This window comes from Paramisgurnus dabryanus, chromosome 6 (genome assembly GCF_030506205.2).
Source record: "Paramisgurnus dabryanus chromosome 6, PD_genome_1.1, whole genome shotgun sequence".
In the NCBI taxonomy this organism is placed as follows: Eukaryota; Metazoa; Chordata; class Actinopteri; order Cypriniformes; family Cobitidae; genus Paramisgurnus; species Paramisgurnus dabryanus.
The window spans coordinates 14768025-14794392 of record NC_133342.1 but is presented as its reverse complement, the minus strand read 5'-3'; the positions used below and the strand labels follow the sequence as shown (position 1 = coordinate 14794392).

At 39.1% G+C, this 26368-nt stretch overlaps 1 protein-coding gene across 1 annotated transcript; it reads right to left on the bottom strand.

Moving 5' to 3' along the window:
• Window positions 1–4566: 4566 nt before the first annotated feature.
• On the bottom strand, window positions 4567–18804 carry prmt5 (protein arginine methyltransferase 5). The gene is made up of 16 exons (XM_065267527.1): window positions 18646–18804; window positions 17852–17970; window positions 17589–17674; window positions 13892–14026; window positions 13320–13432; window positions 13121–13170; window positions 8206–8369; window positions 7969–8130; window positions 7804–7881; window positions 7667–7725; window positions 7435–7557; window positions 6215–6390; window positions 5929–6132; window positions 5689–5799; window positions 5537–5601; window positions 4567–5234 (listed from the first exon to the last, which is right to left on the bottom strand). The coding sequence occupies exons 1-16, from the start codon at window positions 18741–18743 to the stop codon at window positions 5082–5084; spliced, it is 1896 nt and encodes a 631-aa protein (XP_065123599.1). The 5' UTR covers window positions 18744–18804; the 3' UTR covers window positions 4567–5081.
• Window positions 18805–26368: the final 7564 nt, after the last annotated feature.

Here is a 26368-nt window from a genome sequence, read left to right as displayed (position 1 = left end):
GACTGCACATTCTGGATGTCTCGCTCATCTAACACACCTGGGGGCGCTCCAGTACAGGCTTAACAGTTACTCTACTATATGTTGAACATTATTTTAGGGAGATACATAGTCAGACTAGTTATGTTAGTAAATGTGTGTGCTTTTGTTCTAGAAGCATACATACATTATGACACGCAGAAGGTAACATCCAGCGTTTAATGATTGTGATACTGCCTCCAATAAAACATGTTTATGCATTCCTTACACCTCCTTACTTAAATCGTACGGTCCAGAAATACCTCAAAATTCCTACGCAAGCGGTAGGAAGATTTGCTTGTCAGACAGGTCCGCTGGGTGGTTTCAGAGAAGTGTTTATTTAAACCAGCCAAGTCACAGACATATCGTGAGCCTCAAGCACAACTGTTTCCCTAAACCTTGTGCATGCAAAAGGCCGCTGGAAAACAGGCCAATCTCAAAATAACACCAGCTGGGACGTAAAAGTCGAGATGTACGCCCCAACATTAAATTAGACATTAAATTAAGTAGCGTTGTTAGAATGCTAAATACAAAGTTATGACTGCAGAGTTAGTGCTAACGTTTAGACTGAAATATACTGACGTTACAGCTGCATTTTGCAGATCCATGCTGGAACCCCCCCACAAACTTACCACTCAGAAGCGTCCATTAACAATCTCCAAACAACTGTTTATTCCTCAAATTACATATCTTTGTCTGTTACAGGAGTGTTTCCCAACCAGAGGGCCGGGCCCACAGGTGGGACTCAGCAGATTTTCAAGGGGGCCTCAAGTTGACTGTATAATCATTTAAAAATTGGACAAAATAAGCATTAAAATAAGCAAAAACAAGCAAAAATCTAAATGTTTCTTATTTTTTGGCCATTTTAGTAGCGAATATACATCTGTCTAGTCATTCCAAGTTGGATTTAATTTTATGTGGAAAAAATTAAGTGAGTAGGGGGCCTTCATATATTGTTGTGGGCAACTAGGGGGCCTTGAAGTGAAAAAGGTTGGGAATCACTGTGTTACAGATTCAAAAATAAGGTCTGTTTACACACACAGAGAGCTACTAAACTGAACTGCTCTGAGAAACAGCCAATCAGAGCGGAGCTTAACATTATTATTCATGACCCGTTCAAATAAGGTAATAATAGTCCATTTGATTCTAAAGGCAAATCCTAGGGTTGTAAATGGACATGTAAAAATGTTTCTGGATAATTTTTGCACTTAATAAAACCACCTACCTTCTATCTAGATATCAGAGAACAATTTAACATAACATTTCAATGCATTCTTTGGCACCTTTAAGTGAAATGGATTTAACCAACGGTGCTCTGACAAGTGAACAGACATTTGCGCTAAATTACCGTAAAAAGTGAGTGGGTCCAATATCATTGGTCTTTAAAAGTTTCTGGGTCTGAAGAATATAAAACAAACTGTCCAAACATAAAAATGACATCAAAAACTGAGAAAAGTTTAGAGAAAGAGCAGCATTACATCAGACTTGAAAATTGCAATTAGAAAGCATCAGGGTTGTGAAGTATTCAATATGTTACTTAATAAGCTCTCTGCTTGAGAGGGCGTTTGCAGACATTCCCAGTGTGATGGAAGCAAATAGCTTTTGCATGTCCTAGCAGACACACTAAGCAAATCCTCTATTGGTTAAAGACTGTGGTCTTCTAATGAGTTTGTGAACTAATAGCATCACTGCTGCTGATTATTTCCTCTGCTTATAATTGCTAAGCTTTAGAATACCTCACTATGACTATCAACCAGACTATTTGCTGTAACTCTTAAGTTTAATGTTTGCTTAAATGACTAACAGACCTCGAGGCCTTAATAGTAGCAGCATCTATAGGACAGTCTCTTCAGAATGCTTTTTTCTATCATTCTGACATGCATTCAAATAAAGAGACAGTTCCCCCTTAATTTTTCCTCCAAAAATGAACTTAATTTACTCATACTCATGTTGTTCTAAACCTGTATGCGTTTCTTTATTCTGTTGAACACAAAATAAGATGTTTTGATAAATGATGGTAAGCACACAGTTGACAGTAACCACTGAATTCCATAGTAGGATAAACAAATACTATGGAAGTCAGTGTGTACTGTCAACTGTGCGCTAACCATTGATCAGATTATCATTGTTTTTGGTCAACATGGGGGAGTAAATGATGGCAGAAATTTGATTTTTGGATAAACTATCCCTTTAAGTTTGCCTTCCCATCTGCAATTACCTTTAAATTGCAGCAGCATAGCGGCGAGACCACAGCTCACTGCCCCTTTTTGAAACGCATAATAGTGAAACTACGGTAGCCAACACAGGACAAACACATCATCGCCTGAGACAACGTACTAACAAAACCAGCTATATAGAACGGTTTGTCCGTGTTTAGGGCTGCTGTAAAGGCATGGCGATGCAAAATGGTGACTTCCATGTAAGGGACCCGCAGTACACCGTATTTTCCGGACTATAAGTCAAAGTCACACTGTTTTCAGTTTGGTGGGTCCTGGAACTTATAGTCAGGCAGTGGTGTAGTCTAGATTTTTGTAGTGAGTATACTGTGATTTTTCCCTCTCACCCTTATGCTCAATCGTCCCAGCGTGACACCCCATAAGCACCACCACACTTACAGATGCATACAGTATGGATCTTCATGTAATTGAGAGCATTCTGAAAGTGTACTCATAAACACATAAACTGAATGTGTTATCAACATGTCAGTTTATTATAAGAAAAAAAGACTTTAACAGCCAATGGGTTTACAGGTGGGAAACTGGACTGATTTTTAGATTGGTTTAGTGTCAATCAACATCTAACTCAGGGCCAAAAGTTACTCAACTGTTAATTAAAATTAAATAAACTGTTTCCAATCTTCAATCCGTGGCTAACACATGCATTAAAGGAGAAAAAAATATCCACTCTTTCAATAGATATTATATAACACCTAGTGATAACATTACCATGTGTATTTTAATGGTGTGAATGTTTTTAATGAATACACATTTAAGATGACCATGAATTAACTCTAATTTGCATAGTCATTACAATAAAAGCTTATTTTATGCATATAATACAAGCAGTGTCTAAAAATGAAAATAGGCTTTTACTTAATTATTATTACAAGACCATCATGTAGCCTAATATTAGACACCCAAACCAAAGTGAAGAAAATGATCTTTAATTTGCAAGTCTGAACTGAACATTAACGCAGACATGAATTTCCTCACAAAAGTTTATGATCATATACATCTTGAAGGAAAGTTTAACACTGTGAAGAACAAGCAAACATGCTGAAAGCTAAAACCATCAGGATATAATTACGCCTTATTTTATTGCATTTGGAGCCTTACCTCCAGATAAAGTAATAAACTGGACTGATGATTTAAATGTTGTTTACTCACATGTGAGTCGTTAACTCTCCGGATTTTATATTGCAGCACTCGTTCACTTCTCCACATGGACTGTTTGTTTACGTGTCGCGTGAGCAGCTACACTGCAGGTTCGACTTCATTTGGGGCTAAGCAGACCTCTTGGTGATGTCAAAGTACCGCGAGAGCGATTCAAAGCAGATTTCTCCATGTGATAAATGCAATCGCTCTCGCAGTACTTTGCTGTCACTGTGGGTTCTTTTGGCGCCATACCAGTCTGCTCCCCAGTCACTTTCGCGCCGCTATGGTAATTTGATTTCATACGTGAATCGGATCGCGCAGTTCGGCAGGAATTCAAACACACCAAATATATAGCCTAATATATATATATGCAGTTCAACCGCTAAAATAGCAAGTGTAGCATGCTAATGGTCAGTGCTTCACATCTGAATTATGACTAAAAGATTGAAATGTTAGAAAACCATGCTGTTACGCATGCTCAAGCTATTTTTAGTGGGTATACGGAAATCCTTGACAATTTCTAGTGGGTATACGGCGTACTACTGTAGTCAGGACTTATAACGTACATAAAAATTATTTCATATGAATGAAACCATAACCGTCTACAACCGCGAGGGTCCGCTCTATGCTGCTCCTGTATTTATGTAATTCGATGGATTCAGTGATGTGGAACGACTTCGGGACATTTTTTAACTGGATTTGGCGTATCGTGTTTATTTAGCCTATTTAGCCTCTCAGGTATGTTCTGTTTATGTTACTTTAACATGTACGGACACCTATTCAGCCTTGTTCTGTGCTATTGTTTAGTTAAATAACTTGCCTGTTCTTCGGCTTGGATTTTGTGAAATCATTTTCTAAATAAACGCAAAATATAGTCCACTGTGACTTATATATGTTTTTTTCCTCTTCAAAAGGCATTTTTGACTGATTCAACTTATAGTCCAGAAAATACGGTAGATAAAACGGCTCATCCTAAGGTAACAAAAACAATACAGTTGATTTTATAAGATCTTTATACACCACTGATAATATAGTTGTGTATTATATTGCATTTCTGTCAAGAGATCCTTCTAAAAGTCTCACATTGCACCTTTAAACGATAGAAAAAAAAGAATAATTTGCTAGTCGATCACAGCATTTTCTTATTACTTGGTTAAAAATAAACAACCACAACATGAACTTTCTATCCTTTTTTTATTCATGTTATATGACAATACATATTCATTAGGAAAGGTATAAAAGTATGGAACATTTCCTATCCTGGCCTGGGGAAAATCATATTACGTATGAGTGATCTAACCATGTTACATTTCAGGGCACAGACAATGAGGAACATTGGATGTCTTTCTAACACTGTCAAAATAAACTGACTTACATAATGGGTTCAAAGAAATAAAGAGTCTATAAAACATACAGCTTTTAGAGCCCAACAGATCTGGCTTTATTGTTTGAAACAGTCGCTTAACAGAGGAAGAGCACCAGGACATCCCGCACTGCCTTAAAGGGTACATAGTAAGTGCTGTTTTAATTTTCATGCTTATGGCCATAATAAAAAAAATAGTACATATTGTACAGTAACCAAAGATCTCTGTAACAAAGTATGACATCTTTAAACATGGCCCCAGAAACAAGGTAATCAAACCTGCTGCTCGACTGGAAATAAAACAGCGCAACTGCATATGTATCGATATCCTACAGGCCAATAGTGTAAGAGCGCCCGGCCGGGTTGTGAATAGCAGAACACGTAGGTTCGGTCACTGCCCATTCGTACCAGACCTTCTTGCCGTTGTTACACCTCCAGAATCTCACGCTCACGTTATCACCACAGGACAGTGGAATCGGCTGCTGCGAGGGGAGAAGGGAAAGCACAAGGTGTGTTAATGCTTAATCTGACAAGACAATAAACACCCACACTTTGTTAGAGAAGAAATCAGCAATTGCAAAGTTCTTAACTCTTGTAAGACTTTCCGACCAAAAAGGTCTTACCAGGTGTAAACAGCCTTTTAAAGAGGTGCTTACAGCGACAACATCTTACAAAAAAGTGATCGGCCGATAAATTAACCAGATTCAAATGTGACTTTTTTAGGATCTGATGTACTGACACCATCCACTTGGCAAAATGACCCAAACTGCAGTTGATTACTTACTTTCAGAGGGAATAAGATGGGAAACCATGAGAACATTCCAGGAGAGTGCGTTTCAGGTTTTATACCTGCAAAAATGTAAAAGCTAATTAGCAATCATAACGCAACATTATGCAAGTCTTCACCAAAAGCACAGTTACCCTTGCATGACTTACTAAGCATGACGTCTTTATACAGCGTGGTCTCGAAGTATCCGGCAAAGCCATGAAGGACTGAATTACAGCCAATGGAAAAGCGTAGACACTGATACCGGTTATTGTTCATATCTGTGTGGGATAAAAAGTAAATGAATAGCTTTACAGAAAAAGATACATGCTTAACAAGCCAAATATCAATATATTCAGTAAGGTGATTACTTTGATTTGAGTTCTTGTGCACATGTGTAATCATTTTACCTGTGGTCGGGTGTACGAAGGTGAAGCAGGGCTTGGGGTCTGCGAGTTGATGGAAGTTGTGCAATCGGACAACATAGGGTGTCTCAAAATGGCACTCGGGATCTTTGTCTCGTTCCCGGCAGCCTCTGACTTCATTATACAGTTTAGAAGATGACAGTGGAGCCAAGAAAGATGTATAAGAGCAGGGAATGCTTACTCCATCATCTGAAACAAAAAGAGAGGGTCCATAAGCTGCTTAAAAGATACAGACTCATGGAATTTCAACAAAGCTGTTATCATCCTGAACCTTTGAGAAAGTGCTGCGCCCCATCTAGGCACTCGGGCGAAAGCTCGTTGTCTCCAAATGAGCCCAAGAGCTCGCTCACAATGATGTCTGCCTTTTCTGGAGCCACCCATTCCCTCATGTCACTTGACACAACAGTCACCTGATCACCCCACTCCTCAAACTTCCAGTTTTCCAATCTTGAAAGAAAAAAAACACAGGGGAAAATCAACAAACTGATCATTTTCATAGAGATGTTTGTTTGTTTATTCTTCACGCTATTCTGGCATCTTTGTCTATTTTTATGGCTAGAACAAGTTAATCCATACACATACTGGGGGGCGGCAATTTGGCAACTATGGGGCTGTTTACACTTGGTATTAAGATGTGTTTTCATCGATCGGATCACAAGTGGACGAGAGAGATACATTACGTTTACACCTGGTATTTAAATCCATCTCTTTTGTCCACTTTCGACCGCTTCTGTCCTGAATACTGTGAGCAAGTCTCTCTGCTGTCATTTAAACGCGAGCGGGAGTAATTATGAGTTTATATGGACGCAAACTAATATTATGTCGGAGTCCGCTGCTTGTTTAGCGAGTATACATGCTGCACAGTGTTTTGTACGTTTATATGTTGGAGCTTTCTCTAAATTTTCAGCGCAATTGATGAAATAGGATCGCGCAACTTTCACGCTTTCAAAACGAAACTACGGAGAACACCCGCAGTAGTTTTATCAATGAAAGGCTAAAAATAGAGCTGTTCACCGTATGTTCACGCCAGAAGTAAAAAAAAGACGTAAAACTTGTGTTTAATACCTCAGATTAGATAAATGGGCGGAGAGAAGGCGGTCGCGCGTGGCTGTTCGAACACATTCAACCACATTTGCGTTCCGCAACTCCAAAGCGATCCGATCGAAAGTGGTTTCGACTACCTCTGGATGTGGTTGAAAGTGGTCGAAAGTGGACGCGTTCAAAACGTTTTGAACACGGTTTACACCTGGCATTAACGTCGTCCACTTGTGATCCGATCGACGAAAACGCATGTTAATGCCAATGTAAACAGCCTCTAACTGTTTAGCCTGTGGGAGGAAACCGGAGTACCCAGAGTAAACCCACGCTGACAGAGAGAGAACATGCAAAGACCTCCTGACCTAGCCGGGGCTCAAACCAGGTACCCAATGAGCCACCCCCATTTCAAATCCTATTTGACTTTACACTGTTTTTTTATAGCAAGTTCCTTACGTGACGACAGCATTGGGGTTCTTCTCGACGGCATATACACGCAGCTTCCTCTTAGCCTGTTTTGCTGCACGAAGTGAGGCGTTCACCAGTGGACCACGACCTGCACCTAGGACCATTAATATCCTGAAAAGCAAACTTAGCGTTGAGTTGTCTGGCAAGCACACAGCAATTAATTTTACCATAGTTTAATAAGAATAGACAACGGAAACTCTGGAGATGTAAAGTAACTTACTGTACATTGGTTTCCATCTGTTCTTCAGGAACTCTGTCCAGCAGACATCTGTATACGGCCTGTGGGAAATATCATTCAAATGAATACAAGAGATTTTATAGATTTTAATTTTGAGGCTTGTAGAAAGTTTAACTCACCTGCTGGTACTGAGAATATTTGATTGGATCTTTTTCAAAAACTTCATATGTCTGTGATTCCAAATTGTCCATTAAAGGCTGATAAAAAACAATGTGGCATCACATCAGCATCAACAAAACCAAAATAATTTGTCTGCAAAGAGTAATTATGCAAAATTAACAGACCTGTAATGGTGACTGCAGATAATCTTCATAGCCTTTGGCAAACATCTCATAAGCATTAGGTGCCGGACGGTTTTGGTTGAGGTACTCTAGATACTGCAGGTAGGAGCGCAAGTCTTTGTCACCGTGTCTGTTTGCACCTGTGAAAATAAACTGAGCCTCCAGCTGTGGAGACCACATCGTTTCAGACAATCACATTGACTTGAACGAATGTGACGTAATAATGTCTGGAAAGTTTACCTTGAAGAGGCGAAAGATGATTCGCTGGTGAGCTTTTGAAAGAACAGGAAAGCCTTTTTTATTGGTTAGAAATATGCTGGTGGGCAGAATGGCCGCTTTGATCGGCTCTCCAAGCCACTTGTCAATCACTGTGTCGGATGGCAGGTCAGCTCCAATCTCGATGGCTTTAAACATAAAGTTCATTTTGTTAGAATATGCCTCATTTAACCTTTTTAAAGGACTCATTATATTACGAGGAATCATACTGTCTTTGACATTAGAGTTTAATGTACTATAAAAACAGGTTTGTGATCCTGTTACAATGTAATGTGGGCTTTGCTTTGTAAGCTTTGTTTTAATAGTAGGACGGGGCAGTAAAAACAATACAGAATCTTGCAAGCTGGTATATGAGCACCGAAGCATAGCCCTCATTATTATAGTTTATTATATTATCACAGCTGCATATTTAGAGGACATTTCCTGAAGATGCAGTGGCAAAACAAACAGACTATTCAATTCTAAAGGTCATGAAAACATCTACGCTTTTGGCAGATGCTTTTATCCGTAGTGACTTAAAGTGCATTACAAGTTATACATTTTTTATCAATATGCATGTTCACTGGGTTTGAACTCATAACCTTTTGCAGAGCTAATGCAATGCTTTACCATTGAGCTATAAAGGAGAAAAAAAGCAAATGAAGAGTTTGGTTTCAAAACGCAATAAATCTATTTTGACCAATTTGGGTAGAAATGTGTTTTCTATACCAAGAAAGTGACAAAATGAAAACCATAATTTTCTGTTACAAACTTTCACATAGCATCTTAAAGGTATAGCGGAAGATTTTCGTTTTCCGGGTGGATCACCACTGTTATTGGTCATCCCAGATGTCAATCATTCTGATTATATGTTGACGTATAACCGTCGCACGTGCTCGCCTCTACGTTCGCTTTCTGCACATGCGCACTTCCACATGTATGTGTGTTGTGCTACGGTTTCAACCATTCATTGAAGGTCGCGTTCTCACTGTGTTTTTTTAAAGGTCACATATGGTCAAAAGTGAAATTTTGTGGCTTTTTATATGATAACTGAGGTCTAGGGGCTATGTAAGTACCATATAAGTTTCAAAACAGTCATTTAAGAGTCAAATTCACACAGCCTGCTTGAAGTAGCTGTGAGTTAAAACGGTTCGTTTGTACTTCCGTGAATTTGCTACGTCACCGTGAGACAGTCGCCGCCTTCAGTCTCCACCCCGAGCACTGTCCACCATCCACTGCCCCACCCCCTTGTTGCTAAACAAACTCCATCACACCACGTGAGAAAATGCTGTTCAATTGATGGATGTCAGGAAACTAAATCATTGCAAAGGCTTCTGAAAACATTAATATACGAGAACAATGGCTAATATTCATTTAATTAGAAATTCCTCAATAATTAGTTCAACTTTAGCCGTCTGATCTAAACATTTCACAAGTGACTGCTTCGGTGTGGCAGTTCAGTGCTGGTTTGTCCAGGAATCTACTCATCAAAGATGTTGCAGTCCTTTGTTGGATCCGACCTTAAATCCACAACCCGTAAGTAAACACATATTAAGCAGGGCTGCACGATAACTTGCACGCGATTGTCACGCGAATCTCGTCGTTAGTAGTAAAGCAGCATCACCTGCTCTCAGAACCGGCTGCCGGTTGCCGCTTCTGAAAGCAGCTGATGGTGATTTACTACTAATCAATGAACCGGCTTTACTGAAGGGATGCACGAGACAATCGCATGCGAATTATCAGCAGTCCTAACTTTTAAATTACATTATGGAGCCAGAGAAAACTGAAATGATATATTGTAAACAATTATGCAACGCTAACGTGTTTGCTAACTAGATGCTAAAGTGTTGTTTTGTAACGTTAAAGTCTTTGGTAGCCACCAGTTTTGATAAAATATCTGTTGGAAATCAGACGTTGTTTGTTTTCTTAAGTTACAGACACAAGCCCTTTTGGTGTCTGTTTGTTTATTGAGTTAAACATGGTAAGGTTAAAATCTCTTAGTCTCTGTGTCTATTGGTTTACTAACCTAACATTTAGTGTCCAGAAACTAACACTTAGTGTAATTCCATGGGTAACTTTATTTCAACTGCGTATTTCACTCATAAAATAACAGGCCTATCAGAAGAGAGGCTCATGAATATTACTATTACATGCCAAAACGACCTGTTTTTAGCAGAGCTCCTGAAAGAGGAGCTGTAAAAAATATATAGAGATTGTTTTTGGTACTTAAACAGCAAATATATATTCTTAAGGACATCATAACTTAAAATAAAACTCTAGAAAGCCTAAAAATACGTGACCTTTAAAATGCCTGAGGGTCGCAAGAGAAAAAGGGCCCTATCTTGCACCCAGCGCAATTGACTTTGTCAGTGACGCATGTATCATTCGTATTTTGAACCGGCGCACAGCGGGTTTTTCCCTCCACAGACGCACGTCAGCAAACTAGGGAATTAACTTGCGCTCCCTGGGCGTTTCAGCGCAAAAAAAGAGGCGTGTTCCGGCGCAAACCATCCCTGATGCTATTTTGCAGTTTCAAAAATCAATTGCGCCACTGACCAGAAAAAAAAAAGTTTAAAGTCAGTGGCGCGTTGTGCGTCGTTCATTATGCTATTTTAAGGGCGCATGCTTGACCATAATGTATAGCGTGCACAACGCGCATACACTTTGCATCTAATCTACACAGATGCAACAGTCATTTTTGCAAATCATAAATTGTTACACTTAAAAATATTAATACACGAGATAAGGGGAATCATAGTGGTGAGCATTGTGGTGATAGTTTTTATTTATTGTGTGGCTGCGTTAAAAAATTCTCATGCAAATAACGATTAAAATATTTTCATAAGTTTGTTGTGTGGCTGTATTACGTTTGTTTTATGTAAATAATAATTAAAAAATTTTCATAAGAAACCTTAATGTATATGAACTTGATTTGTAAGAGTACTTTGGGGTCCGATTTCAAAGCCCCCAAACCCTTTCAGCGGTGAGGGTGGACGCAGCGATGTCCTCTGCTGGCGTCTGTGTAGAGGCAGATCCACCTCCCGTTACACGGCGTGCCCGATTAATGCTGGCGCAACGATGGGGATGCCAGCTGATGAGACAATTGTGGCTATTTCCTCTCACGCCTGTTTAACCTACGCTGATTTGGGCGGGTTTCTCCTATCCCCACACAAAACAACTTCTCTATCTTTGACTTCTATTACAAGAACGTCGGTCTCCTCGGCTGTAAACCGCTCCTGGCGTGCGCCTGGTAAATCCGTCATAATAATAGCAACCCGCCACGGAACTTGCGCCCTTGCGTTTAAAGGGAATGTTGGATAGCGTTCTGATTGGTTTATTTGACGTTACGCCCAAACCACACCTATGAATAATGAACCTACTTCAGACCAACCCCTTATTGATTTGCGCCCGGCGCATGAGTTATTTCTCACGCCGGGAAAATAGCAACAGCGCCCAAGATCCGCCCACAAACTCACTTGCGCGTTGCGCTTCGCACTTGCGTTTCGGATTGTTAAAATAGGGCCCAAAGTGTCTACGAATTGTATGACAAGAAGAGAAAGGACTATAAATAAAGAAACTAGACCAGGATGTTTATGGGAGACTATTTCACATGCTGGCGTGAGCTAAAAGGACAGGTTGGGCTTCCCACGCGAGGTTTCTACTGGAAAGGTACATTTTGTCATGCTATTTGGAGAAATCCATTTAAAATCACTGCTAGTAAAAGTTGATGTAAGCTATGATTTGCGATGCTAGCCCTGGCACAAGTCACGAACCGCACAGACACGGTAAACATGCCGACAGAAACTTGTAAACAGAGCGAAGAGAAGAACTGAGCTCCTGCATGATCTCTCTCTGTCTCATGCACGCGTTTAACAGGCGTTCCCTCTCGGGAGCATTTTTTAAAAAATATCGAGGGGCGGTTCTTTTAAATATTTCGGGAAAATCTTCCGCTATACCTTTAAGGTTATAATAACATTAAAAAGTTTAATCCATAATTTAATTTTTTAAAGATTTATTATAAAATAAAATAAAAATTAATCCATGATCAGTTTTTTCCCAAAATGATATAAATCTATTAAATCAATATAAAAATGTGCATTAATCTTTGCCATGATATATTCATTTAGTTGACTAGTGGTATACACTGATTAAAAAAAAACATTAATGGCATTAATCAAAACACTTACTTTGTCATATTAAGATCACTGTCATTGCTGCGTTATACTTGGGACGCCTTTGCTGAACTTTTTTGACAGCGATCAGCTGTAAAATGTTTAGGTCCTGCTCGATTTTCGTTGACTGAGTAAAATAATGAAAAGTTTTTAATAAGATTCCTGTGGTCAGTGTGTTAGCATGACAGAAGCTTGATGCTGTCGGGAGAACAAGCAACAGCCGTCATTTTTCCTTCGCCCGAGTGCCTCTCAATAAATTATTCGATTTTGATGGCTTACGTTTCTTCCCCGCCACAGAAAACCACCACAGGTTTATCAATGCCAACAAAGGTATTATTTTGTTTTTGTTTGTTTGTTGATCATGAAGTACAAAGTAGATGAGGAAAACTAGAATTCTGTCTATTAATCGCACCGCCATTATTGTTTACAATGCATGGAATGGTGTGCTGTGATTGGTTGTGCGGATTTATTGCATTCTGCAGAAAAGGAGTGGCGTTTGTCACGGTTTGGAAAAAAGGAAGAAAAGATCACAGAATAACACAGCGTATATCGGATTTTGCGTAAAAAAAGAATTTATTTTTTAATACTGACCTGATACAATACTGATTTTGGCATTAACTATTTTTTTATGTCGTTTATCGCGTTTTGAAACCAAACTCTTCAAATCACCCCAAAAAATATTAATAAGGCCATTTTAAGCACTGTACATTTGAGTATTTAGGTCTTACCGAGACAAATCCTCTTGTTATAGTCACAGAGCGTTCTGAACGAGTGCCACCTTAGGAGGAAAAATAAGATTTGGTCTCAATACACTTGAATGGTTTAATCACACAGTAGCTGCCAACACAAAACTTGGAACAAAATTGCTCACATTTTAATTAGATAAGATGTGTATTAAATTAAACAGATGTGTTATATATTTCTCACCATGCCCAGGTCTTCTCATCAGCACTGCCGTCATCCATTGGTTTAGTTGGATCGTTCTCAATTAGATCCTCACGCAAGTCATCTGAAGCCATTAGGGGAACTCGTAACCAAAACTGTCATTGAAAACATCGAGTTTGAACTAATTAATTTCTGCCTAAAACTAAAAAAGCAGCATTTATAACCAATAACAAAGTAAAACACCATGACTTTTTGCTTGTATACTATACATCAACGCAAAGACACTTATTATGATATAGTAAATGAAGGTTTGACTGTTTTATATACTGTGCAGAATTAATGCTAACTATACTATGATTATAAATCAAACATATTCCAAATACATCTAAATGCTTAATCTGTATGGATAATGCAAACTGCAATCTTATTTTCAAGAGCAGATGGATAGCAAGTAAAAATGATAAACAGTCTACTATGAACTAATTAAATTTACATCAGCGAAGCAGGCGGGATGAATATTGTGTGTAAATGATACGCTCAGGGTGTATACATAAATGAATAATGGTGTGTTGTGAGCATATTTGTTATCATTCTATGCTACAGATTGCCATTACCATGCAGGAGTGGTGTCCTGTGTGGATGTGGTTGAGCAGGATTCGAGCCAGGTTGGCACAGTGAGGACCCCTCAGGGGGATCATGAAAGCTGGCAATCCCAGATAAGCACAGAAATTCAGCTCCTGTACCAGCGCCTGTAGCAAGGACGCAAAAGACATTAGGAGAGATCGCATCGAAACGACAACAAACCTAATCTCCTGAATCTTTGCTGGGAAGAACGCCAATAAATGTCCCCGAGTCGGAATCTTGATTAAAAAGTTAGCGATAATCACAGTGGGGTATCTATATGCACTGTGAAAAGTGCTATTCAAATAAAGATGACTAATCTAAAAACCAAACAGCATCAGTGATTATTTTAAATGGCTTGTTGGAATGCCTGATTCTGATTGGCCAGTTGCAACATTTTGTAGGTTTGTTTGTTATTTTCTGAAACAAATAACACACGGTAACTCGGATAATGCAAATAATTTTGGTTCAGTTTAATACAGACTTTAAAAAAAAATATGGACGCTTCCTTCCATTGTAATGAATTGAAGGCAAAATGTTCAACCATGGGCGCTGCCATGTTACGTAAAAACTGAAGTTTGGAGCCAGTGCATACGCAGAAGGAATTGTCCGTGGAGCCTGGAGGTGGAGCTGCGATATCAAACTTCCGCCAAAGCGCTCAATTCAACAACACCCCTTGAACGTCTCACTTGACTGCCTTGCTAAAATAAGCTAAGTTAAATACAACTCATTGTGTCGGTGTGTGAAATAACACAGAGATGGAAAATTAATAGTTAGTAATATCTTCAATCTTCCCTCAAAGCTCTGACAGTCCGCTTACAGAGACTGTCAATCACAAATGTCATTCATAACAACACGCCACCATTTCTATAGCATCAAATTACTAGCTTAAATGAAACTTATCACAAAAATAAGTAAGGAATATTTTATAAAATAAGAACAATTTTATTGATAGTGTTAGTTATTTTTTTATTTTGACCTGAGTCCTGTTCATTTGCATGGAAAGGGCGGGGTTTATGACTTTTACCACATCCAGCCACCAGGGGCGATCAAAGAGCCAGCAGCTTCACTTTTCAAGATGTATGAGGCACACCCGGTTTAATTTTACACATAAGTTATGGGTTCGATCCTCAGGGTACACACATACTAAGTCTTCGTAACGTTAGCACAACAAATAGATGAATGACATAAGTTAACTAAACAACAGCTTGTGGCTAGAGCACAAAACCGTTTCCTCTTTGGTACCCGAAGTCCGCCAGTTTGAGTCTAATGGCCGGGAGGTTGCGACTGAGGTGCCCCTGAGCAACATATCTATTTCCCAATTGCTCCCTTGGCGCTGCAGTAATAGCTGTCCACTGCTCTCAGTGTCTGTGTGCTCACTACTCACTGAGATGGGTTAAATGCAGAAGTCACATTTCGAGTATGGGCTACCATACTTGACAATCACATCACCTTAACTCTTTAGATTCTATCTCTTTGTATTCCGACTTAACTTGTCAACCGCTGTTCTAGATTTTGGCGTTCACTTGTACGATGGCTCTGTATTGTCATAGCACCTCTTAAAACACTTGCTACAGATGTGAATTTTTTTTTACCCAGTCTGAATATTTTATGATAAACAAACGTTTCGGAGGCAGTGAGTAAACATGATTGATGCACCTAAGGTTGTTTTTATTTTTACCATGCGAAAATTTTGGACGAGAATTTCAGACAAAGATCTTAAAGGAAAACAACACAGTCCTGGCCAGGATTTCGGTGCGTCTATTTGTTGACCGTATACGCCATTCAGTTAAAAACATACAGTTAAGACAAACAATTAGGGGTGTGCCGGTTTCAGAATTGGTGATGACGGTTATGACGGGAGTCAAATGTGACGGTTCGTCACATAACCGTCAGTGGGGGGCGTTTTGCTCGTTTAAATGCTCGTGGATTGACGGGAAAGTGTCATTTTACCATAAAATCATGAATGTGATGCCAAGTGTGTTTTAAACAGTAATAACTTTGAACAATTTAACAGAAAGCAATGAAATATTTAAAAAAACACACTGTTGCCAGAAGACTGCGCTGTCACTCTCTGCCCAGCATAAATTAATCCTCTATCTATCATCTATTTTAATAATCTTCGGAGAAACATATTTGTGCATTGGGCTTTTTATGTCTGTAATTGTGTCTATATCTGTCATTACTCAGACCAGAACAGCACAAAACAATGTGGATTAAAAGCGTATTGAAGAGGTTTTGTTAAAAAAAAAGCGCAGGTAAAAGAAAGTAATATGAACTTGAGGTTGTTATTAAACGCAGCCGGTGTAAAAGCACAATGGCCACGCGCAGCAAACGCTCTCCGCAGACGCGCTGCACAGTGCTCACCCGGCGTTTGAATAAACTAGACACTGATTAGCTACTTGCTCTACGTTTCTTTAAAATTAACAGCAAGACAACTAGCAGTGAATGTGCGTTCAAGAGAGTTAGTAGATTAGCATGGGAGGATTTGAACTTGAAAAGCGGAGTTTACTGACGCCTTTCCGCGGTTAAAACAACATTCCTTCTCATGGTCATTCATGTTTATTTGATGCTATAAATTAACTAGAAGGAAGAGATGATTTGAAAGGTGAGACTTTGTTTAATATGTTTAATCTCAAAAGTAACCGAAAAGTAACCTGATCTGTCCTGTATGTCAGCGCGTTGTCAGTGTCTGCTCCGCTCTGTATTTTTCACTGCATGAGAACGTGAGGGGGCGTATAACACAGACTGTTAACAATTGTTTTTAATTACTATTTAAAAATTCTTTATGATAAAAAATGTTTAAAAAAATATTTTAATAACACGGTTTTGTTGGTTATAGAGTTCTAATGACGGTGTTCAACTATAAACGTCGGTCTCACGGTTATATAATGACCGTCACACCCCTACATACAATAGTAGTTTCATTCTTACCTTAAAATGTAACACTTGCTTTTCTGTAATAATAATAATAATCCTCTATAACGTATGCGGTCGACAAATGGCACGTATGATCACTCTACCTATGGCTCCAAACAAAAGTTTTATTTTGTGCCACCATACTTACTCGTGTAACTACTCATGTAACAGTCTTTAGATGGGGAAAACATGGAAGTGTTTGGTGGCTTATAAAATCATACCTGTTTGGAGCCATAAAAATGAATGGGGCTAGCCTAATGCTAACACATTCACGAGGTGCTGTACAAAGATTAAAAGTGCACGCACTTGTTGGGGTAAGAACATATTTTAAGAACGTAAAATATTGAAAAACGGTGGTGTTTTCATTTAAGTCACTTTGGATAAAAACTCCTACCGAATGCATAAATGACTATGAAGTATGAACTCATACTTTGCATAGCACATTCTGTATTAATTAAAACAATTCCTACATTGACTAGCAACTAGAGATGCAACAATAACAATTTTACAACGATGGCCCATTATTTAGAATCATATCTGCAAATACCAATAGATTGGTTAACTTGCATTAACTAAATTCTGAAAATTAGTCAAATAAAACTCTACAAAACCCACTAATATTACAATAAATAATAAACTGCATGCCTACATTGTGCAGTTTGAATTTGTGCATGAAAATAATTTAAAGCAAAAATATAACTTAAACTTAAACATAATCCTTCTCAACAGAACATAAAGGGGTAAACAAAAAGCACAGTGTGTTTTACATACCGCTTCTGAATTCCTGCGCTCTGTGGTCAACTCGGAGTCTGTCTCAATCCAGGGTGACAGCTTTCCCACGACAAGTGTGTTCCAGTCTAGTGAAGAAAGGATGGACATCTTATTAGCAACATGATATAAAAACATTACTTATTTTATTTCCAGTTATTCCTAACTGTGTCTATTGGCGAGTTTCCTACTGGAAAAGCTGAAAAGCATTATTTAAGTGAGTAATGTGTGTAATATTTAGTTAAAGCACATTGCTTCTATCTCACCTCTGCCACACAGTAGCAGGTCAGAGCGCGTTTGGGCTCCAGGTCGGGACTTAGCAGGGTCCAGTTCATATTCCCTTCTGAACCGTGGATGGAACACCGGCATGCACAGGAAATCAAAGCTACAAGCATAAAGGCACACACACAACATGAGTACACAACATGACCCAGCATGCAACTGAAGTTGTATACTTCTAGAAAGAATCAAACAGTAAGCATCAAGAGAGAAAGATAGTTTAAAACAATAAATGGCCTTCTTATAGAGAGTTTAAAAAATGAGTCCATTCATTATGTAAAGTACACATTTTATTTAACTACATCACCTAGGTGTTTCATAGTTTGTTTAAATAAATGCAATTTAAAATGTCACTAATATGTGTAAATTATGTATACAAAATATGCATTGTTCTGTCATTCTGAAAATCATTTGATCAGATGCACAGTGTGGATTCAGTAAAAAACCTCCAAAATTACAAGAAGATTGAATGAGTTCATTCAGAAACTAACATCATAAAATCCTAAAAGGTTAACCATCTGAAAAGATAGAAGCTTCACGAACATACAAATCAATAAAAACAACGTTACATGTTCTGGCAATCGTATCTACGTTTTAGTTACACTGTATCTCAGTTGCACGCGTGCAAGCAGCAAGCCGCTAATACGGCTAGCAGACGCTCATGTACATCACGTGCAGAGACCTAGCAGAGCCAACTTCAAACTGGATATATTACATTGTCCTTAATCACAGTATTAAAATAATTTGCATCAGTAACAGCACAGACACACCGCCGGCTTACCCTAATTTGGCTACCGCGGCGAGAGTATCCGCTACTTCGGGAACGCAACTTAAATCTCTCCCGCAGGAGACCCTGCTACCTGCGCTGCCGGACGCCATCGTTAGGAGACAGTATGGGAGGGACAAATATACCGACACAAGGCTATGGAGAAACTGAAGCCATTTTGGCTCAAAACAACAGTGTCCGCAGTTCGGTAAAATCTAGGTAGTAGATCCAAAATGGCGATGGGTTAAAATGCAGTTTCTTTCTCTTGTCAGAATCTCGCGAGATTCGGAACGAGATCAGACACGGTGGTAGACGCTAGAGAGAGAGAGAGAAATATGGCTTAAATTGTCTTTTTAATAATGATCTGAAATATTAAATTATTGTATTTTATAAATTTATTTTATCGTTTATGTAATAATCAGCTTAATTTATGCAAGAGAAAAATAGAGATTAGGTAACTGAGATGTTTGTAGATTTCCATATTAAGCTTTCAAACAAATTATAAGCTATAACTGCACAAATACCAAAAGTAGGCTATTAAATGAGGTCTTTAATGTTTCCAGCATCTCTCCTCTCACCATGTAATACCCATGGTATTTTTAGCCATGTATAATTACACCATGTGTTTACATAAGTATTATAGTTTCCTCAGAAATGCCATGTAACTACCATGATGCGTGAAACATCATGTTACAACTAGATAGAAAAGTTTGAAGACAAACTTTATGTTGGCTTGACAAAGCCTAGCCTGAACGTTTAAAACAGATTGAGAGAAATTTAAAACAAGTTTAGTTTAGGATTATAACTTTCCGTAAACATGATACCAAAAGTTACCATGTTAGCATGTTTAGCACTAAGTTAGCATGATGCTAACATGAATTAGCATGAAGCTAGCATGATGCAAACATGAATTAGCATGAAGCTAGCATGATGCTAACATGAATTAGCATGAAGCTAACATGATGCTAACATGAATTAGCATGAAGCTAGCATGATGCTAACATGAATTAGCATGAAGCTAGCATGATGCTAACATAAATTAGCATGAAGCTAGCATGATGCTAACATAAATTAGCATGAAGTTAGCATGATGCTAACATGAATTAGCATGAAGCTAGCATGATGCTAACATGAATTAGCATGAAGCTAGCATGATGCTAACATGAATTAGCATGAAGCTAGCATGATGTTAACATGAATTAGCATGAAGCTAGCATGATGCTAACATGAATTAGCATTGTGCTAACATGAATTAGCATGAAGCTAGCATGATGTTAACATGAATTAGCATGAAGCTAGCATGATGCTAACATGAATTAGCATGAAGCTAGCATGATGCTAACATGAATTAGCATGAAGCTAGCATGATGCTAACATGAATTAGCATGAAGCTAGCATGATGCTAACATGAATTAGCATGAAGCTAGCATGATGCTAACATGAATTAGCATGATGCTAACATGAATTAGCATGAAGCTAGCATGATGGTAACATGAATTAGCATGAAGCTAGCATGATGTTAACATGAATTAGCATGAAGCTAGCATGATGCTAACATGAATTAGCATGAAGCTAGCATGATGTTAACATGAATAAGCATGAAGCTAGCATGATGCTAACATGAATTAGCATGAAGCTAGCATGATGTTAACATGAATTAGCATGAAGCTAGCATGATGCTAACATGAATTAGCATTGTGCTTACATGAATTAGCATGAAGCTAACATGATGTTAACATGAATTAGCATGAAGCTAGCATGATGCTAACATGAATTAGCATGAAGCTAGCATGATGCTAACATGAATTAGCATGAAGCTAGCATGATGCTAACATGAATTAGCATGAAGCTAGCATGATGCTAACATGAATTAGCATGAAGCTAGCATGATGCTTACATGAATTAGCATGAAGCTAGCATGATGCTAGCATGATTAGCATGAAGCTAACATGATGCTAGCATGATTAGCATGAAGCTAGCACGATGCTAGCATGATTAGCATGAAGCTAACATGAATTAGCATGAAGCTAGCACGACGCTAACATGAATTAGCATGAAGCTAGCACGACGATAACATGAATTAGCATGAAGCTAGCACGACGCTAACATGAATTAGCATGAAGCTAGCACGACGCTAACATGAATTAGCATGAAGCTAGCACGACGCTAACATGAATTAGCATGAAGCTAGCACGATCCTAACATGAATTAGCATGAAGCTAGCACGATGTCAACATGAATTAGCATGAAGCTAGCACGATGCTAACATGAATTAGCATGAAGCTAGCACGATGCTAACATGAAATAGCATGAAGCTAGCACGATGCTAACATGAATTAGCATGAAGCTAGCACGATGCTAACATGAATTAGCATGAAGCTAACATGATGCTAACATGAATTAGCATGAAGCTAGCACGATGCTAACATGAATTAGCATGAAGCTAGCACGATGCTAACATGAATTAGCATGAAGCTAGCACGATGCTAACATGAATTAGCATGAAGCTAGCACGATGCTAACATGAATTAGCATGAAGCTAGCATGAAGCTAACATGAATTAGCATGAAGCTAGCATGATTTATTATGAAATTAGCATAAAGCTAGCACTAAACTAGCATGAAGCTAGTATGACTTAGCATGGAGCTAGCATAAGGCTAACATGACCAAAAGACCCAACCCCCATGTCTCTATGATTTTCGAATCCAGAGATATAAGGCTTTGTTTATTATGTTGCTAGGGTGCTCATATTTGGTTGCTAGGGGCGTGGCTTAATACCTCAATAAGAATCCTCCGAGACTGATTGGATGCCTGAGTAAAATGAGCCAACCCCCATGTCTCTGTGACACTGTGCTGCAAAGATATCCATCTGGGCATTTTATAATGGCAGTCTATGGGATATGTTGCTAGGGTGCCCAAAAATGGTTGCTAGGGGCGTGGCTTAATAGCTATGGGGCGATCCTGAGAGACTGATTGGATGCTTGAGTAAAATGAGTCCACCCCCATGTCTCTATGACACTGTAAAGCGAAGATATTCCATCTGGGACGCTTTTATTCCCTTATATGGGCATGGTTCCTGCCCCGTTATAAGTCAATGGGGAATTTTGGGGTCCTCTTACACCCAAGGGGTACAGCTTACACCCCAATGTGAGGTATGTTCTCACAGTGCCTGCCAGCCTCTTGAAAAGTGGTAACCCACAAGTTTCTACAAATTTCGCGCTTGCAGCTATGACCCGTCAAAGTTTGTCGCAATGTTAAGTAAATGGGACTTTTCCGAAGTTTAATGTCCCGTTTTAGGAATTCTGTAAGTCGGATCCCGTCAAAAAGATATAGCACACTTCTTTAGACCAGTCAGAATGTCCGTGGAAAATTTCGTGGATGTAGCTTGAAAGCTGTCGGACGAGTTAGCCGCAGAAATTTTAGTCTCAGAAGAAGAAAAAGAATAATAATAACTAGATATTAAAGTTTGAAGACAAACTTTATGTTGGCTTGAAAAAGCGTAGCCTGAACGTTTAAAACGGATTGACAGAAGTTTAGTTTAGTAGGCTATCTGGCAGTTAGTATGTTTAAGTATGAAGCTAACATGATTAGCATGAAGCTAGCATGAAGCTAACATGATTAGCATGAAGCTAGCATGATGCTAGCATGATTAGCATGAAGCTAGCATGATGCTAGCATGATTAGCATGAAGTTAGCATGATGCTAGCATGATTAGCATGAAGCTACCATGATGCTAGCATGAAGCTAGCATGATTAGCATGAAGCTAGCATGATGCTAGCATGATTGGCATGATGCTAGCATGATTAGCATGAAGCTAGCATGATGCTAGCATGATTAGTATGTAGCTAGCATGAAGCTAGCATGATGTTAGCATGATTAGCATGAAGCTAGCATGATGCTAGCATGATTAGCATGAAGCTAGCATGATTAGCATGTAGCTAGCATGATGCTAGCATGATTAGCATGTAGCTAGCATGAAGCTAGCATGATTAGCATGAAGCTAGCATGATGTTAGCATGAAGCTAACATGATGCTAGCATGATTAGCATGAAGCTAGCATGATGCTAGCATGATTAGCATGAAGCTAGCATGATGCTAGCATGATTAGCATGTAGCTAGCATGAAGCTAGCATGATGCTAGCATGATTAGCATGAAGCTAGCATGATGCTAGCATGATTAGCATGAAGCTAGCATGATTAGCATGAAGCTAGCATGAAGCTAGCATGATGCTAGCATGATTAGCATGAAGCTAGCATGATGCTAGCATGATTAGCATGAAGCTAGCATGATTAGCATGAAGCTAGCATGATGTTAGCATGATTAGCATGTAGCTAGCATGAAGCTAGCATGAAGCTAGCATGATTAGCATGAAGCTAGCATGATTAGCATGAAGCTAGCATGATGCTAGCATGATTAGCATGAAGCTAGCATGATGCTAGCATGATTAGCATGAAACTAGCATGATTCTAGCATGATTAGCATGAAGCTAGCATGATGCTAGCATGATTAGCATGAAGCTAGCATGAAACTAGCAAGATTAGCATGAAGCTAGCATGAAGCTAGCACGAGGCTTGCATGATTAACATGAAGTTAGCATGAGAATAGCATGATTAGCATGAAGCTAGCATGATTTAACGTGAAGCTAGCATGATTAGCATGATGCTAGCATGATTAGCATTAAGCTAGCACTATTTAGCGTGCAGCTAACAAGATTTAACATGAAGTTAGCATGATTTAGCATGAAGTTAGCAAGATTTATTATGAAATTAGCATAAAGCTAGCATGAAACTAGCATGAAGCTAGTATGACTTAGCATGGAGCTAGCATGAAGCTAACATGACCCAAAGACCCAACCCCCATGTCTCTAAGATGTTCAGATCCAGAGATATAAGGCTTTGTTTATTATGTTGCTAGGGTGCTCAAATTGGTTGCTAGGGGCGTGGTTTAATACCTCAGTAGGAATCCTAAGAGACTGATTGGATGCCTGAGTAAAATGAGCCCACCCCTATGTCTCTATGACACTCTGGTGTAAAGATATCCATCTGGGCTTTTTATAATGGTAGTCTATGGGAGATGTTGCTAGGGTACCCAAAATTGTTGCTAGGGGCGTGGCTAAATAGCTTTGGGGCGATCCTAAGAGACTGATTGGATGACTGAGTAAAATGAGCCCACCCCCATGTCTCTACGACACTCTAAAGTAAAGATATTCCATCTGGGACGCTTTTATTCCCTTATATGGGCATGTTTCCTGCCCCATTATAAGTCAATGGGAAATTTTGGGGGCCTCTTACACCCCAGGGGTATAGCTTACACCCCATTGTGATGTATGTTCTTACAGAGCCTGTCAGCCACCTTAAATGTGGTAAGCCACAAGTTTCTACAAGTTTCTCACTCACAGCTATGACCCGTCAAAGTTTGTCTCAATGTTAAGTCAATGGAAATTTTGGGGTGTTCGAGACCCCCGTTTAGGAATTCGGAAGGTCCCATCAGTTAGAAAAGATATAGCACACTAAGTCAGACCAGTCTGAAGGTCTGTGGAAAATTTGGTGCATGTAGCTTGAAAGCCCTAGGACGAGTTAGTGTCAGAAATTTTGGGGTAGAATAATAAGATATAAGTTTAATAGCAATAACAATATATTGGCTTTTTCAAAGCCAACATAATAACTAGATATTAAAGTTTGAAGACAAACTTTATGTTGGCTTGAAAAAGCGTAGCATGAAGCTAGCATGATGCTAGCATGATTAGCATGAAGCTAGCATGATCCTAGCATGATTAGCATGAAGCTAGCATGATGTTAGCATTGATTAGCATGAAGCTAGCATGATGCTAGCATTGATTAGCATGAAGCTAGCATGATGCTAGCATTGATTAGCATGAAGCTAGCATGATTAGCATGAAGCTAGCATGAAGCTAGCATGATTAGCATGAAGCTAGCATGATGTTAGCATGATTAGCATGAAGCTAGCATGATGCTAGCATGATTAACATGAAGCTAGCATGAAGTTAGCATGATTAGCATGAAGCTACCATGATGTTAGCATGATTAGCATGAAGCTAGCATGATGCTAGCATGATTAGCATAAAGCTAGCATGATGTTAGCATGATTAGCATGAAGCTAGCATGATGTTAGCATTGATTAGCATGAAATTAGCATGAAGCTAGCATGATGCTAGCATTGATTAGCATGAAGCTAGCATGAAGCTACCATGATTAGCATGAAGCTAGCATGAAGCTAGCATGATTAGCATGAAGCTAGCATGAAGCTAGCATGATTAGCATGAAGCTAGCATGAAGCTAGCATGATTAGCATGAAGCTAGCATAATGCTAGCATGATTAGCATGAAGCTAGCATGATGCTAGCATGATTAGCATGAAGCTAGCATGATGCTAGCATGATTAGCATTAAGCTAGCATGATGCTAGCATGATTAGCATGAAGCTAGCATGATGCTAGCATGATGCTAGCATGATTAGCATGAAGCTAGCATGATGCTAGCATGATTAGCATGAAGCTAGCATGATTCTTGCATGATTAGCATGAAGCTACCATGATGTTAGCATGATTAGCATGAAGCTAGCATGATGCTAGTATGATTAGCATGAAACTAGCATGAGGCTAGCATGATTAGCATGAAGAAAACATGAGGTTAGCATGATTAGCATAAAGCTAGCATGATTTAACGTGAAGCTAGCATGATTAGCATGATGCTAGCATGATTAGCATGAAGCTAGCACTATTTAGCGTGAAGCTAACAAGATTTAACATGAAGCTAGCATGATTTAGCATGAAGTTAGCAAGCTATATTATGAAATTAGCATAAAGCTAGCATGAAACTAGCATGAAGCTAGTATGACTTAGCATGGAGCTAGCATGAAGCTAACATGACCCGAAGACCCAACCCCCATGTCTCTATGATGTTCAGATCCAAAGATATAAGGCTTTGTTTATTATGTTGCTAGGGTGCTCATATTTGGTTGCTAGGGGCGTGGCTTAACACCTCAATAAGAATCCTATTAAGACTGATTGGATGCCTGAGTAAAATGAGCCCACCCCTATGTCTCTATGACACTCTGGTGCAAAGATATCCATCTGGGCTTTTTATAATGGTAGTCTATGGGAGATGTTGCTAGGGTACCCAAAATTGTTGCTAGGGGCGTGGCTAAATAGCTTTGGGGCGATCCTAAGAGACTGATTGGATGACTGAGTAAAATGAGCCCACCCCCATGTCTCTACGACACTCTAAAGTAAAGATATTCCATCTGGGACGCTTTTATTCCCTTATATGGGCATGTTTCCTGCCCCATTATAAGTCAATGGGAAATTTTGGGGGCCTCTTACACCCCAGGGGTATAGCTTACACCCCATTGTGATGTATGTTCTTACAGAGCCTGTCAGCCACCTTAAATGTGGTAAGCCACAAGTTTCTACAAGTTTCTCACTCACAGCTATGACCCGTCAAAGTTTGTCTCAATGTTAAGTCAATGGAAATTTTGGGGTGTTCGAGCCCCCCGTTTAGGAATTCGGAAGGTCCCATCAGTTAGAAAAGATATAGCACACTAAGTCAGACCAGTCTGAAGGTCTGTGGAAAATTTGGTGCATGTAGCTTGAAAGCTCTAGGACGAGTTAGTGTCAGAAATTTTGGGAGGAGAAGAAAGAATAATAATAACTAGATATTAAAGTTTGAGGACAAACTTTATGTTGGCTTGAAAAGCGTAGCCTGAACATTTAAAATGG